A 12,078-nucleotide genomic window follows, 5' to 3' on the forward strand; every position below is an offset into this window, starting at 1 on the left:
CAGCAGGAAGGGAGCCAAGAGGCTGACTAACATGGCTCTATGTGGGCAGGATGTTGGGACTGGGATTCTGGGATCGGTTCTCTGCAAGATGCTGCTGCTGTAGCAAAATCTGTGTGTTTGTGTGTGTGTGTGTTTGTTTGTGTGTGTGTAGGAGGGAGTTTATGCTGAGTTGTCTTTGTACAGAACACCATATGTCTGGGTTGTGCCACCCCCTGCCCTGCCCCCACCTGCACCACCCTGCACTGCCTGTCTCAATAAAATATGGATGTTATTATAGGGAATGTGAATTAAAGCTTCCATGTTTGGGCACTCCTCTCCTTTGCATAGAAATATGATTAACAGAATGTATAGACATGGTTGTTTCTCCCTTGTGATACTTCATGGGTGCACCGTAAGGGTGTCTGTCTGGATTGTGTACATCTGTGGGCTGTTAGTACTCAGAGCACATAGAAAGGTCTTGGTGATCAGCATCACAGAATGTAACATTCCAAAAACAGACCTTCCTGGATGGTGGATTGGCTGGCTTACAAAGAACCAGTCATCTCAATGGGGATACTCAGTGGATTCCCTCTCTGTACCCAGGACTTCCCAGACTACCCAGTCCCACAGGCTGTGCTGGGGCCAGGGCTGGTTGGGGAGGTGTGGGGGATGGCGCTGGATGGAGACGTGGTGGTGAGGGTGGAGGGTGTGAAGACGGGGGGGGGGGGGTAGCCTATGAATGTGCAGGCTTGGAGGGTAGTGGTGGTGAGGGGGGTTGAGGACTAGGGGGATCCTTTGTGGCCTTTATCCAACCCCCTTCATGCACTCTGATGCAACACAAACACACACACACACACACACACAAACACAGGGCAAATCCTTGGAACTCCTAAGCCTGAATGAAAGGGGTGCTGCCCCCCCCACCCCCCACTCTATATTAATTCATCTGAGATACGGTCTCCCCCATCAACCCAGGCCACGCCCTGTTCTTTTGTCCAAGGACATCTGAGCCCATCTGTGTGAGACCTTAATCCTACTCACGACACACACCCCGTGGCTGCCTGTGTATGTGTGTGTTTGTAGGCAGTTGTCCCCCCAAACTGCTATCCTACCTTACCAAAAAGGGATTCATCAGGAAACAAAGACAATTGGACAAGAGAACATTATACGGGATTCATTTGAGATGACTGTTTCTTAACAAAGTCCAAACATGAACCAGCATATTCATGTGTACAAAACATTATTCTACATAGCTCACATATTCTGAAATGAAACTGCATATTAATACACTGCTCAAAAAAATAAAGGGAACACTAAAATAACACATCCTAGATCTGAATGAATGAAATATTCTTATTAAATACTTTTTTCTTTACATAGTTGAATGTGCTGACAACAAAATCACACAAAACTATTAATGGAAATCAAATTTATCAACCCGTGAAGGTCTGGATTTGGAGTCACACTCAAAATTAAAGTGGAAAACCACACTACAGGCTGATCCAACTTTGATGTAATGTCCTTAAAACAAGTCAAAATGAGGCTCAGTAGAGTGTGTGGCCTCCACGTGCCTGTATGACCTCCCTACAACGCCTGGGCATGCTCCTGATGAGGTGGCGGATGGTCTCCTGAGGGATCTCCTCCCAGACCTGGACTAAAGCATCCACCAACTCCTGGACAGTCTGTGGTGCAACATGGCGTTGGTGGATGGAGCGAGACATAATGTCCCAGATTTGCTCAATTGGATTCAGGTCTGGGGAGCGGGCGGGCCAGTCCATAGCATCAATGCCTTCCTCTTGCAAGAACTGCTGACACACTCCAGCAGCCACATGAGGTCTAGCATTGTCTTGCATTAGGAGGAACCCAGGGCCAACCGCACCAGCATATGGTCTCACAAGGGGTCTGAGGATCTCACCTCGGTACCTAATGGCAGTCAGGCTACCTCTGGCGAGCACATGGAGGGCTGTGTGGCCCCCCAAAGAAATGCCACCCCACACCATGACTGACCCACCGCCAAACCGGTCATGCTGGAGGCTGTTGCAGGCAGCAGAACGTTCTCTACGGCGTCTCCAGACTCTGTCACGTCTGTCACATGTGCTCAGTGTGAACCTGCTTTCATCTGTGAAGAGTACAGGGCGCCAGTGGCAATTGCCAATCTTGGTGTTCTCTGGCAAATGCCAAACGTCCCTCCTACGGCCTCCTCCACGTCTCCTGATGTACTGGCCTGTCTCCTGGTAGCACCTCCATGCTCTGGACACTACGCTGACAGACACAGCAAACCTTCTTGCCACAGCTCGCATTGATGTGCCATCCTGGATGAGCTGCACTACCTGAGCCACTTGTGTGGGTTGTAGACTCCATCTCATGCTACCACTAGAGTGAAAGCTCCGCCAGCATTCAAAAGTGACCAAAACATCAGCCAGGAAGCATAGGAACTGAGAAGTGGTCTGTGGTCACCACGTGCAGAACCACTCCTTTATTGGGGATGTCTTGCTAATTGCCTATAATTTCCACCTGTTGTCTATTCCATTTGCACAACAGCATGTGAAATTTATTGTCAATCAGTGTTGCTTCCTAAGTGGACAGTTTGATTTCACAGAAGTGTGATTGACTTGGAGTTACATTGTGTTGTTTAAGTGTTCCCTTTATTTTTTTGAGCAGTGTATGTATCATGAAACAGAATAATAAAGAACAGACATGATACAGATTAAACTGTCAGTTCTGTTCTGTATAGAAATCTACCATCACATTGACATGACCTGCAGCATTTAGGTTTGCGATCTACCACTAATCACATTGGCAACATGAAAGAGTGAGATTAAACAGAGTACTGGTTGGTGTGAGAACTGTCTGTGTGATGATGAGAGATGGTGTCTGTCCTTAGGGGGTTTTGTGACACACATCAAAGACTGTAACACAATGGAGAGAGCTCACTCATCAAAGACTGTATATGATGATAGAGTTAGCTCACTGCCTGGTTGTTTCTGCCTGCACTGATGTGGAGGAAGCTGTTCTCTATGGACAAAGGCTGAGTTGGTTTAGGCCTCCCTGCGTGTGAGTGCTCCCAACAGGTCTGGACCTTTATGGCAGACCTTCAGAGCATGGTTGCTGGTTCAAGCCCATTTAAATAGTACTGGTGTAGTTTGTTCATACTGTTATTACACAGTGTTCTATTCAGTCCCAGTTCCTAAAGGAAACACCATGTTATCAGTGGCAGGAACTAACTCCCTCAGGTTGGAAGAAACATACTCTCAACTCGTCATTGTCTTTGCTATCAGAATGTGATCTATAGTCTTGTCTCTGCTCTTCATGCTGCTTCAGTCCTTACCAGAACAATATGTCTGTCTTGGTCCAGAAGAGTGTAGCCAGGGTTACCAGAACAATATGTCTGTCTTGGTCCAGAAGAGTGTAGCCAGGGTTACCAGAACAATATGTCTGTCTTGGTTCAGAGTGTAGCCAGGGTTACCAGAACAATATGTCTGTCTTGGTTCAGAGTGTAGCCAGGGTTTCCAGAACAATATGTCTGTCTTGGTTCAGAGTGTAGCCAGGGTTACCAGAACAATATGTCTGTCTTGGTTCAGAGTGTAGTCAGGCTTACCAGAACAATATTTATGTCTTGGTTCAGAGTGTAGTCAGGGTTACCAGAACAATATGTCTGTCTTGGTTCAGAAGAGTGTAGCCAGGGTTACCAGAACAATATGTCTGTCTTGGTTCAGAGTGTAGCCAGGGTAACCAGAACAATATGTCTTGGTTCAGAGTGTAGCCAGGGTTACCAGAACAATATGTCTGTCTTGGTTCAGAGTGTAGCCAGGGTTACCAGAACAATATGTCTGTCTTGGTTCAGAGTGTAGCCAGGGTAACCAGAACAATATGTCTGTCTTGGTTCAGAGTGTAGCCAGGGTTACCAGAACAATATGTCTGTCTTGGTTCAGAGTGTAGCCAGGGTAACCAGAACAATATGTCTGTCTTGGTTCAGAGTGTAGCCAGGGTTTCCAGAACAATATGTCTGTCTTGGTTCAGAGTGTAGCCAGGGTAACCAGAACAATATTTCTGTCTTGGTTCAGAGTGTAGCCAGTCTGTCTTGGTTCAGAGTGTATCCAGGGTTACCAGAACAATATGTCTGTCTTGGTTCAGAGTGTATCCAGGGTTTCCAGAACAATATGTCTGTCTTGGTTCAGAGTGTAGCCAGGGTTACCAGAACAATATGTCTGTCTTGGTTCAGAGTGTAGTCAGGGTTACCAGAACAATATGTCTGTATTGGTTCAGAGTGTAGCCAAGGTTACCAGAACAATATGTCTGTCTTGGTTCAGAGTGTAGCCAGGGTTTCCAGAACAATATGTCTGTCTTGGTTCAGAGTGTAGCCAGGGTAACCAGAACAATATTTCTGTCTTGGTTCAGAGTGTAGCCAGTCTGTCTTGGTTCAGAGTGTAGCCAGGGTAACCAGAACAATATGTCTTGGTTCAGAGTGTAGCCAGGGTTACCAGAACAATATGTCTGTCTTGGTTCAGAGTGTATCCAGGGTTACCAGAACAATATGTCTGTCTTGGTTCAGAGTGTATCCAGGGTTACCAGAACAATATGTCTGTCTTGGTTCAGAGTGTATCCAGGGTTACCAGAACAATATGTCTGTCTTGGTTCAGAAGAGTGTAGCCAGGGTTACCAGAACAATATGTCTGTCTTGGTTCAGAGTGTAGCCAGGGTAACCAGAACAATATTTCTGTCTTGGTTCAGAGTGTAGCCAGGGTTACCAGAACAATATGTCTGTCTTGGTTCAGAGTGTAGCCAGGGTTACCAGAACAATATGTCTGTCTTGGTTCAGAGAGTAGCCAGGGTTACCAGAACAATATGTCTGTCTTGGTTCAGAGAGTAGCCAGGGTTACCAGAACAATATGTCTGTCTTGGTTCAGAGAGTAGCCAGGGTTACCAGAACAATATGTCTGTCTTGGTTCAGAGAGTAGCCAGGGTTACCAGAACAATATGTCTGTCTTGGTTCAGAGAGTAGCCAGGGTTACCAGAACAATATGTCTGTCTTGGTTCAGAGTGTAGCCAGGGTAACCAGAACAATATGTCTTGGTTCAGAGTGTAGCCAGGGTTACAAGAACAATATGTCTGTCTTTGTTCAGAGTGTAGCCAGGGTAACCAGAACAATATGTCTGTCTTGGTTCAGTGTAGCCAGGGTTACCAGAACAATATGTCTGTCTTGGTTCAGAGTGTAGCCAGTGTAACCAGAACAATATGTCTTGGTTCAGAGTGTAGCCAGGGTTACCAGAACAATATGTCTGTCTTGGTTCAGAGTGTAGCCAGGGTTACCAGAACAATATGTATGTCTTGGTTCAGAGTGTAGCCAGGGTTACCAGAACAATATGTCTGTCTTGGTTCAGAGTGTAGCCAGGGTTACCAGAACAATATGTATGTCTTGGTTCAGAGTGTAGCCAGGGTAACCAGAACAATATGTCTTGGTTCAGAGTGTAGCCAGGGTTACCAGAACAATATGTCTGTCTTGGTTCAGAGTGTAGCCAGGGTTACCAGAACAATATGTCTGTCTTGGTTCAGAGTGTAGCCAGGGAACAGTTCTTAGTGGACCTTACAGTGTCAAAAATCCTTTGGTCTCCTCAGTCTTCGGTGACAGCTAGCCTCTCAGCGGGTTGCTAACGCTCACGGTCCACTCTGTCAGTCGCGTCTGTCACTCCAACATGTGACAGCGGACTTCCTGGGGTCAGACAAGGCTTTCTGTGTGTGTGTGTCAGACAGGCAGACAGACAGTTTGTCTATCTGTCTCGAGGCGAGGCAGCATGCTGTCATCACCATCTCTGAATCAAACAATAATAACAAACTGACCTGGTGAGAAAAACTGAAAATTAAAAAGTGCTGTCAGGTTTTTCTAGGCCATATATTTCCATGTACTGTGTCACTATGTGTCGCTGACTGTGTAATTAGGATGGACCAGCAACCAACACTGCTCCCTGAAATATGTACGAATCATAGCCTATTAGCCCGTAAAGGATTTTTAAAATAAATGCTTTAAAATGCACTTTCTTTTCCCGAAGGCCACAAAATGTCTCATTTCCATCCGTCTTTCAATTAGCAACTCATTGGGCGAGTTACAGGGACCTACCCAGCCCTACTTATCAGTGCAGATGAAGGCGAGGATACTGTTGGTGAACAGACCTTACAGCCCATTAATCACTACTCTGACTGATCAATAAAGTGCCAAAGTGGAGCTATAACCAGCTGACACAGCACTAACCCTGAGGACCGGAAACAACCCATTACCCTGCTGCTTGTAATCCAATCTGCCTGCCAGATAAACCCAGCTCCATCTCAACCAGCCCTCTCTGTCTCTCAGCCTTTTGGCTGAACAGGTTCACCCAGTTCAAATCACAGCACACCAGGCCAGCCGGCTAAATGACTCCAACTAATACATTCACTCAGAATCACTGCAAACAGGTGACTAATTTTAGTGTGGCCTTTCTCTGGCCCTGTTAATCATGTTAAGTACTTAGTAATGGTAAATACATCTCTGGTGGTACTGTGACACCAGTATTAGTCATCGTCGGCCGTGGCGAGGAACACATAGTTTAATTAGATACAAATTTTATTGAGAAAAAGGTCTGGTGAACAAAGACATTTTCCATAGAGATAAGAAGAGACTGTACATGCAGCACTGCAACAGAGAGAGCATGTCAGATACGTTACGGCTGATACAAAGGGTATTTAAGATTAAGTCAACACACGAGTTAGAGGAAAGTTTGGTCAAAACTAGTGTTTAGGGATAGAATGCAACATAAATCACAGAATCCCTTCTCTAGATTGTAGAATCATAAGAGGCCCAGTGCATTCAGTCGAGCTATAACCATTTTAGAACCAGCACATCCAATGGAATGTGATGTTACAGTGTAGTGAACCCCCCCCCCCCTCCCCTTCATGTGAAATCAATGACAGTTTAACTTTTTATTTAACTAGTCAAGTCAGTTAAGAACACATTCTTATTTACAATGACGGCCTACCCCGGAAAATGCTGGGCCAATTGTGCACCGCCCTATGGGACTCCCAAACATGGAGATACAGCCTGGAATCGAACCAGGGTCTGTAGTGACACCTCTAGCACTGAGATGCTGTGCCACTCAGGAGCCCATTAGTGGATGAATGAAGTGGAAACAAGAGTAGCTCTACGTTTGCTTACACAGCTCAGTGTAGACATACAATTTGACAAAAAGGACAGGCGACAATGGCAGTGTTCCGGAGCTAAAATAAGATGTTCATTTTGACGTTCCTTTGGTCTGAGTAGCAGACAGTCACAGAGGAGCAGTATGTCTTCTGGTTCAATCATATCTCCCAGGCACCTTAACAAAGGAGACAGGTCAACAACTACATTCATGATGATATTGCACTTTGTGACATCTGCCAATGTAAAAAGGGCTTTATACATTTGATTGATATTCGGTGGCATCATGATATGTGAATTAGATACAAAATGATCTAATTAATGTGTACATATAAAAAGTCATGTCCTTAGAGCCACTGCTGTACTGTTGATGGGTAAATAGGATGAGTCATTAGGACATTCCCATGTCATCTCACATGTTACAGCATATTATATTAACATTTCTTCACAGACCAACAATATGAACAACACACATTAAAACAACAGGCACAACAAAGACATCACAGTCTGTTAGTGTCACTCCCTTTTACCTCACTACATCAAGTTACCTCACAGTTAGACTACAGTTTAGTTCATTTTGAAATATTAGTGAACTATACAGTGTAGAAATGCTATGAGGTTTCAAGCAGATTTACATTAAGAAGAGATGTACAAATCGGTGTGATTAGAAAATATTGTTTTCAATCAAAATGTAACAGTGAATTCAGACTTCATTATGGGGCATCTCTGGTGTCCTTTCACCAGATGTGGAGCCTGCATACTAAACTGTGTCTAACAGTGCAGTGCTTGGTTGAGTGACGCACAGTTGTATTTCTAGTGCAGACTGACCAACAGTCATATCCTTCACTGACAGTACACACCCTTTACAGGAGACAGGACAGTTAAATGGAACCAGGACTCAGTGTTCTTGCAGCAGCCCTCCCTCAGAGGCCTTGTGTTAGAACAGGGATGTCTATCTCTATGCCAGACATGCGTGAGCGTGTGGAGTAGCGGTGGCCTATGTAGCTGGGGGCGTAGCCCACCTGAGAGGGGGCATAACTCTGGGACGGGGCATAGCTGTAAGCCTGGTTCTGCCCCGCCTCTGACCCATACCCATCCGGGGCTGACATCTGGGACATATAGACCTGCTGAGGCTGCTGGGCCAGTGGGGCTACGCTCTGAGGGTAGCCCTGGGAGGGAGCGTAGGGCTGGGCACCCATCACAGTGGGGACGTACCCCTGTGGAGGGAAGGTCTGAGGGGGTCCGTAGACAGGGGAGGGGGGGTACCCGTTGGCTGTGAGGGGCTGGGTGGAGAGGGAGTTAGGGAGTGTGGGGAGAGGCAGCCAGAAGGGAGAGGGTAGCTTCTTACACATGCAGTACCACATGAACATCAGCAGGGCGGCGAGCATGAGGCCACCGGAACAGCCGATGGCCACGTAGACCGCGAACCCGTCTGAGAAGATGCGGTCGTACTTGATGTTCATCTCTTTGGTCCGGAAGAGGAACCACACGGAAGGCGCCAGGGCGATAGCACCGCCCAGGAACAGGAACATCCCGGCCACTAGGTGGCAGCCTGCGCTGTTGACCAGACAGCGGGTACTCTTGATGTCTGTCTCAGCCTTATCAGAGCAGCAGCAGGTCTTAGACATGCCTGCCATACACAGCACCAGGGCCAGGGAGCCAAACAGTAGCCCAGTCGGCAGGCAGAACTGGAGCAGTCTCAGGTCCAACTGGTCCACTTTAGAATACCACTGTGGGGAGAAGAAATAAATGAGAAATTATTTATGCAAATCTCAAATGGCACCCTGTTTCCTGTATAGTGGACTACTTTAGAGCCCTATGTGGCAGCGCACCATATGGGGGGAATATGGGATGCTGTATGTCCTTATGATATTGCGATCATCAGACCCGTACCTCTGAGTCGTAGTAGTAGCAGCCAGAGTAGCCATCTTGTTTCACACACTTGGCCCACAGGCCATCATAGACGCTGATGTTCTTGGCGTTTTTGTTGAAGGTGACAAGCCGTGTCACTCGCCACTGTGGGATCAGCGCCGCCACAGCGATACCGCCCACGGAGATGAAGGCGATGATGAAGGAGAAGGCATTGGTGGCGTGGATGTCCCGGCACGACATAGCCGCCGCAGACAGGAGGTGATGTCAACAGGACTTCCTGTTCTTTTGGATAAAGAGAGAAAGGGAAAACGAGGGAGATCAGTACTCAGTCAGATGAACTGATCATCCAGATTTAGAGGCCTGTTTAGCTCTGAATATAAATATGTGACAGGTGACAGAGCATTTCCTATTCTGCATGGCAGGGAGACCTTTCTGCTTGACAACAATCCACAGCATTACACTGTACTCTTAAACAGCATCAAACAGCAACTTTACGCCACTGAGGGAGGTGACCCAGCTCCTATTCACTAACACAGTTGACCTAGAAGTTTCATGTGACTGAAAACAATGCTCTCATTTCATTGGAACTCAGACACTTACAAACTAAGCCTATTAGGCAAGTACTGTAGTACTACTCCACAACAGGGGCTGTCCAGAAAAACAATGGACAATAGACTGGACTACCCTTTACTACCGTTGACAATGGTTGTTGCGCCGTAATGCTTCTCAATGCAGTAAACTCAATTGTCTCAAAGTAGAACCAGTTATTTACCAATGTGTAACTGGCTCACTATGTTTACAGCGCTGGAATATAACATTAACTTAGTGTGTGGATGTTCTACGGAGCAGACTAGCATAACATGACAGACACGTAATAAGAATTCAGTTGGGAATGTGTGTAGTCAGTGCGCAGCTAGCTAATTAGCCTACTAACTTACTTTAGTTGTTCTCCCCGTATGCTTGTGAAGTTGTGGATATGTAATTTAGCTGTGATATCTCCTACATGCAGTTGTTCAAACAATGTTAATACAAGTTAGCAATCATTAACCAGCTGACTAGCTAGCTAATAATAAGTTAGCATCAGCTAACGTTAACTAGAAACCTGTTGCGCCCTGGATTGTCGAAAAGATGGGACTAGCTAGCTAAACGCTAGAGCTCACAGAAGCTCAACTGACTCTATGAAAAAGAGAGGTCGAACTTCATACCTTTGATTTGTGTAACGTTAACGCGTTTATTAGGGAGAAATCGCAGCCATTCCAATTCGTTGTTAGTTTGTCAGTTCCAAGGAGCTGCTTCCCGTCCGTAGCGCACTCGCTTCTTGCGCGTCCCCGTGGTTGGCAAGAGAATGTGACGTCACCCGCACGTTCATATTCACATTGTACTGGCTGGCCTTGGTCTGTGTGGTTGATGATGACAGACAGCGCACTTTATTAAATTTATATGAATATACATGGTTGGATGATTAAAAAAAATATATATACAAAAAAAGAGAGAAAATAATGAATAATGACCCTCCACCTTTCTTTCTAATGTCTTGCAGGGTGATGTCCAGATCCACATGATCTATAAATCAGCAGGACAAGAGGCAGCAGCATACTTCCTTCCTATTGGTAAGGTATCTGCTGTAAGAGTTATGAGGGGTGGATTAAATTAACGAACTATTGGAAAACTGACAAATAAAATAAATATTGCAAAACTATTAGTTCTGGCCACACAATCTGATTGCTTACCATGAGTTGCAGCTGAACCAATATCCAGTATCAGAGCCGTAGGCCTATAGAAACACATAAGCCGGAGTAAACATAATATAGAACTGCATAGCTTGGTTACTGTTAGATGTGGAGAACGTTATAGTGAATGTTATAACCCTATACGCTAACAAACAATAATACGCTAACCCTCCTTTGTTTTTGTTTTTCCCCAGTTGACCTCCCAGAGCCTCCTTTCCCCAGCCCTCCATTTCCTGGGTCAAAGATCATCCACAGGAGGAAGAAGAGACAGGTGAGTGAGAACTGTAGAATGCCCCAGGTTTTCCTCCTGCTATCCCTATGGTCACAGTTATGGATGAGTCATAATTTACTGTAACTGGGGAAGGAATGCTGGGAAAGGAGTCATCTTGAGTTCAGTCGTGTGTGTGGTGTGTGTGTGTGTGGTTGAGAGAGTGTGTGTGGTGTGTGTGGTTGAGAGAGTGTGTGTGTTGTGTGTGTGGTTGAGAGAGTGTGTATACTATATAATCGTGCATGCTTATGTGTGTCTGTATGAGTGTGTTGGAGATAATTAAATAGTGCTCTGCGTGTTCTTCACGTTGTTGACTTTGCATTCTGTATGTTAATTCACTGAGGTAGAAATGAAGATGATTTCCTTGTCACCCCTCTCATCCTCTTGTTATAAGATATTCACCATGTGAGTGAAGGTTGTTCTCTGTGGCTCCTCATCCTCCACTGCCTGCAGACAGACAAACTGGTGTGGATATGTCTGCATCTCTCCCTCTCTCTCTCTCTCTTTCTCTCTGTTCTCTTGCTTTTTTTCTCTCTTTTTCCCCTGAGAGCTATATAGACAAGGTTTACAGGAAAGCGCAGACAGACCTGATGCGGTTGAAACATTCCATCATCCCAGCATCATTCTTCCTGTTTCTATGATGGGTTTTGGTGGAAACAGTCATCCTACAAATATAATGTTTTTACAGTAAGAGAGAGACAGTTTTAATGCGTGTGTGTTTGTGTGTTAGATCCATTGTTGCTTACCGTCTGCCCTGTGTTGCTCTCATAGGCCCCGCGGGTTGGAGGCAGTGTAACCGAGGAGACCAAGTACATCGAGCTGATGGTGATCAACGACCATCTGATGGTGAGAGCAGTCCATCTGTGTGTGTTTATGATTGTGTGTGTGTGCTCTTTCTTCCACTGATGTTACCCCCAATAAAGAAGCAAAGGGTTCAGGTATAAGGCTGACTCTCTCTCTCTCTCTCTCTCTCTCTCTCCAGTATAAAAAGCATCGTCTCTCTGTTGGTCAGACGAATAACTACGCTAAGTCTGTGGTCAATATGGCTGATATGGTAAGTTACC

At 45.8% G+C, this 12,078-nt stretch overlaps 2 protein-coding genes across 7 annotated transcripts in view; one reads left to right on the forward strand and one right to left on the reverse strand.

Annotated features, from left to right (window-relative positions):
* LOC110508266 (disintegrin and metalloproteinase domain-containing protein 22) overlaps window positions 1–12,078 on the forward strand; it is an 89,768-nt gene that overhangs the window by 57,612 nt on the left and 20,078 nt on the right. For all 5 annotated transcript variants that reach the window (XR_016492416.1, XR_016492417.1, XM_036967187.2 and 2 more), the window contains exons 7-10: window positions 10,557–10,626; window positions 10,941–11,017; window positions 11,786–11,860; window positions 11,997–12,068. Coding sequence is in view for 3 of the 5 variants with exons in the window: in XM_036967187.2 (XP_036823082.2) it covers window positions 10,557–10,626; window positions 10,941–11,017; window positions 11,786–11,860; window positions 11,997–12,068 (294 nt within the window). In the remaining 2 variants the exon portion in view is untranslated. The remainder of the gene's footprint in view (window positions 1–10,556; window positions 10,627–10,940; window positions 11,018–11,785; window positions 11,861–11,996; window positions 12,069–12,078) is intronic.
* On the reverse strand, window positions 6,557–10,412 carry LOC110508277 (claudin-12). 2 transcript variants are annotated; one of them, XM_021588703.3, is made up of 3 exons: window positions 10,222–10,412; window positions 9,038–9,298; window positions 6,557–8,874 (listed from the first exon to the last, which is right to left on the reverse strand). In XM_021588703.3, exons 2-3 carry the CDS (start codon window positions 9,254–9,256, stop codon window positions 8,068–8,070), a joined length of 1,026 nt encoding a protein of 341 aa, XP_021444378.3. In that variant the 5' UTR covers window positions 9,257–9,298; window positions 10,222–10,412; the 3' UTR covers window positions 6,557–8,067. The 2 variants fall into 2 exon arrangements, with proteins under 2 accessions (XP_021444378.3, XP_021444383.3); XM_021588708.3 differs by having other exon boundaries at window positions 9,038–9,293; window positions 10,222–10,365.

The sequence above is a fragment of the Oncorhynchus mykiss genome, chromosome 3, assembly GCF_057628025.1.
Source record: "Oncorhynchus mykiss isolate SJ-2025 chromosome 3, ASM5762802v1, whole genome shotgun sequence".
Classification (NCBI taxonomy): domain Eukaryota; kingdom Metazoa; phylum Chordata; class Actinopteri; order Salmoniformes; family Salmonidae; genus Oncorhynchus; species Oncorhynchus mykiss.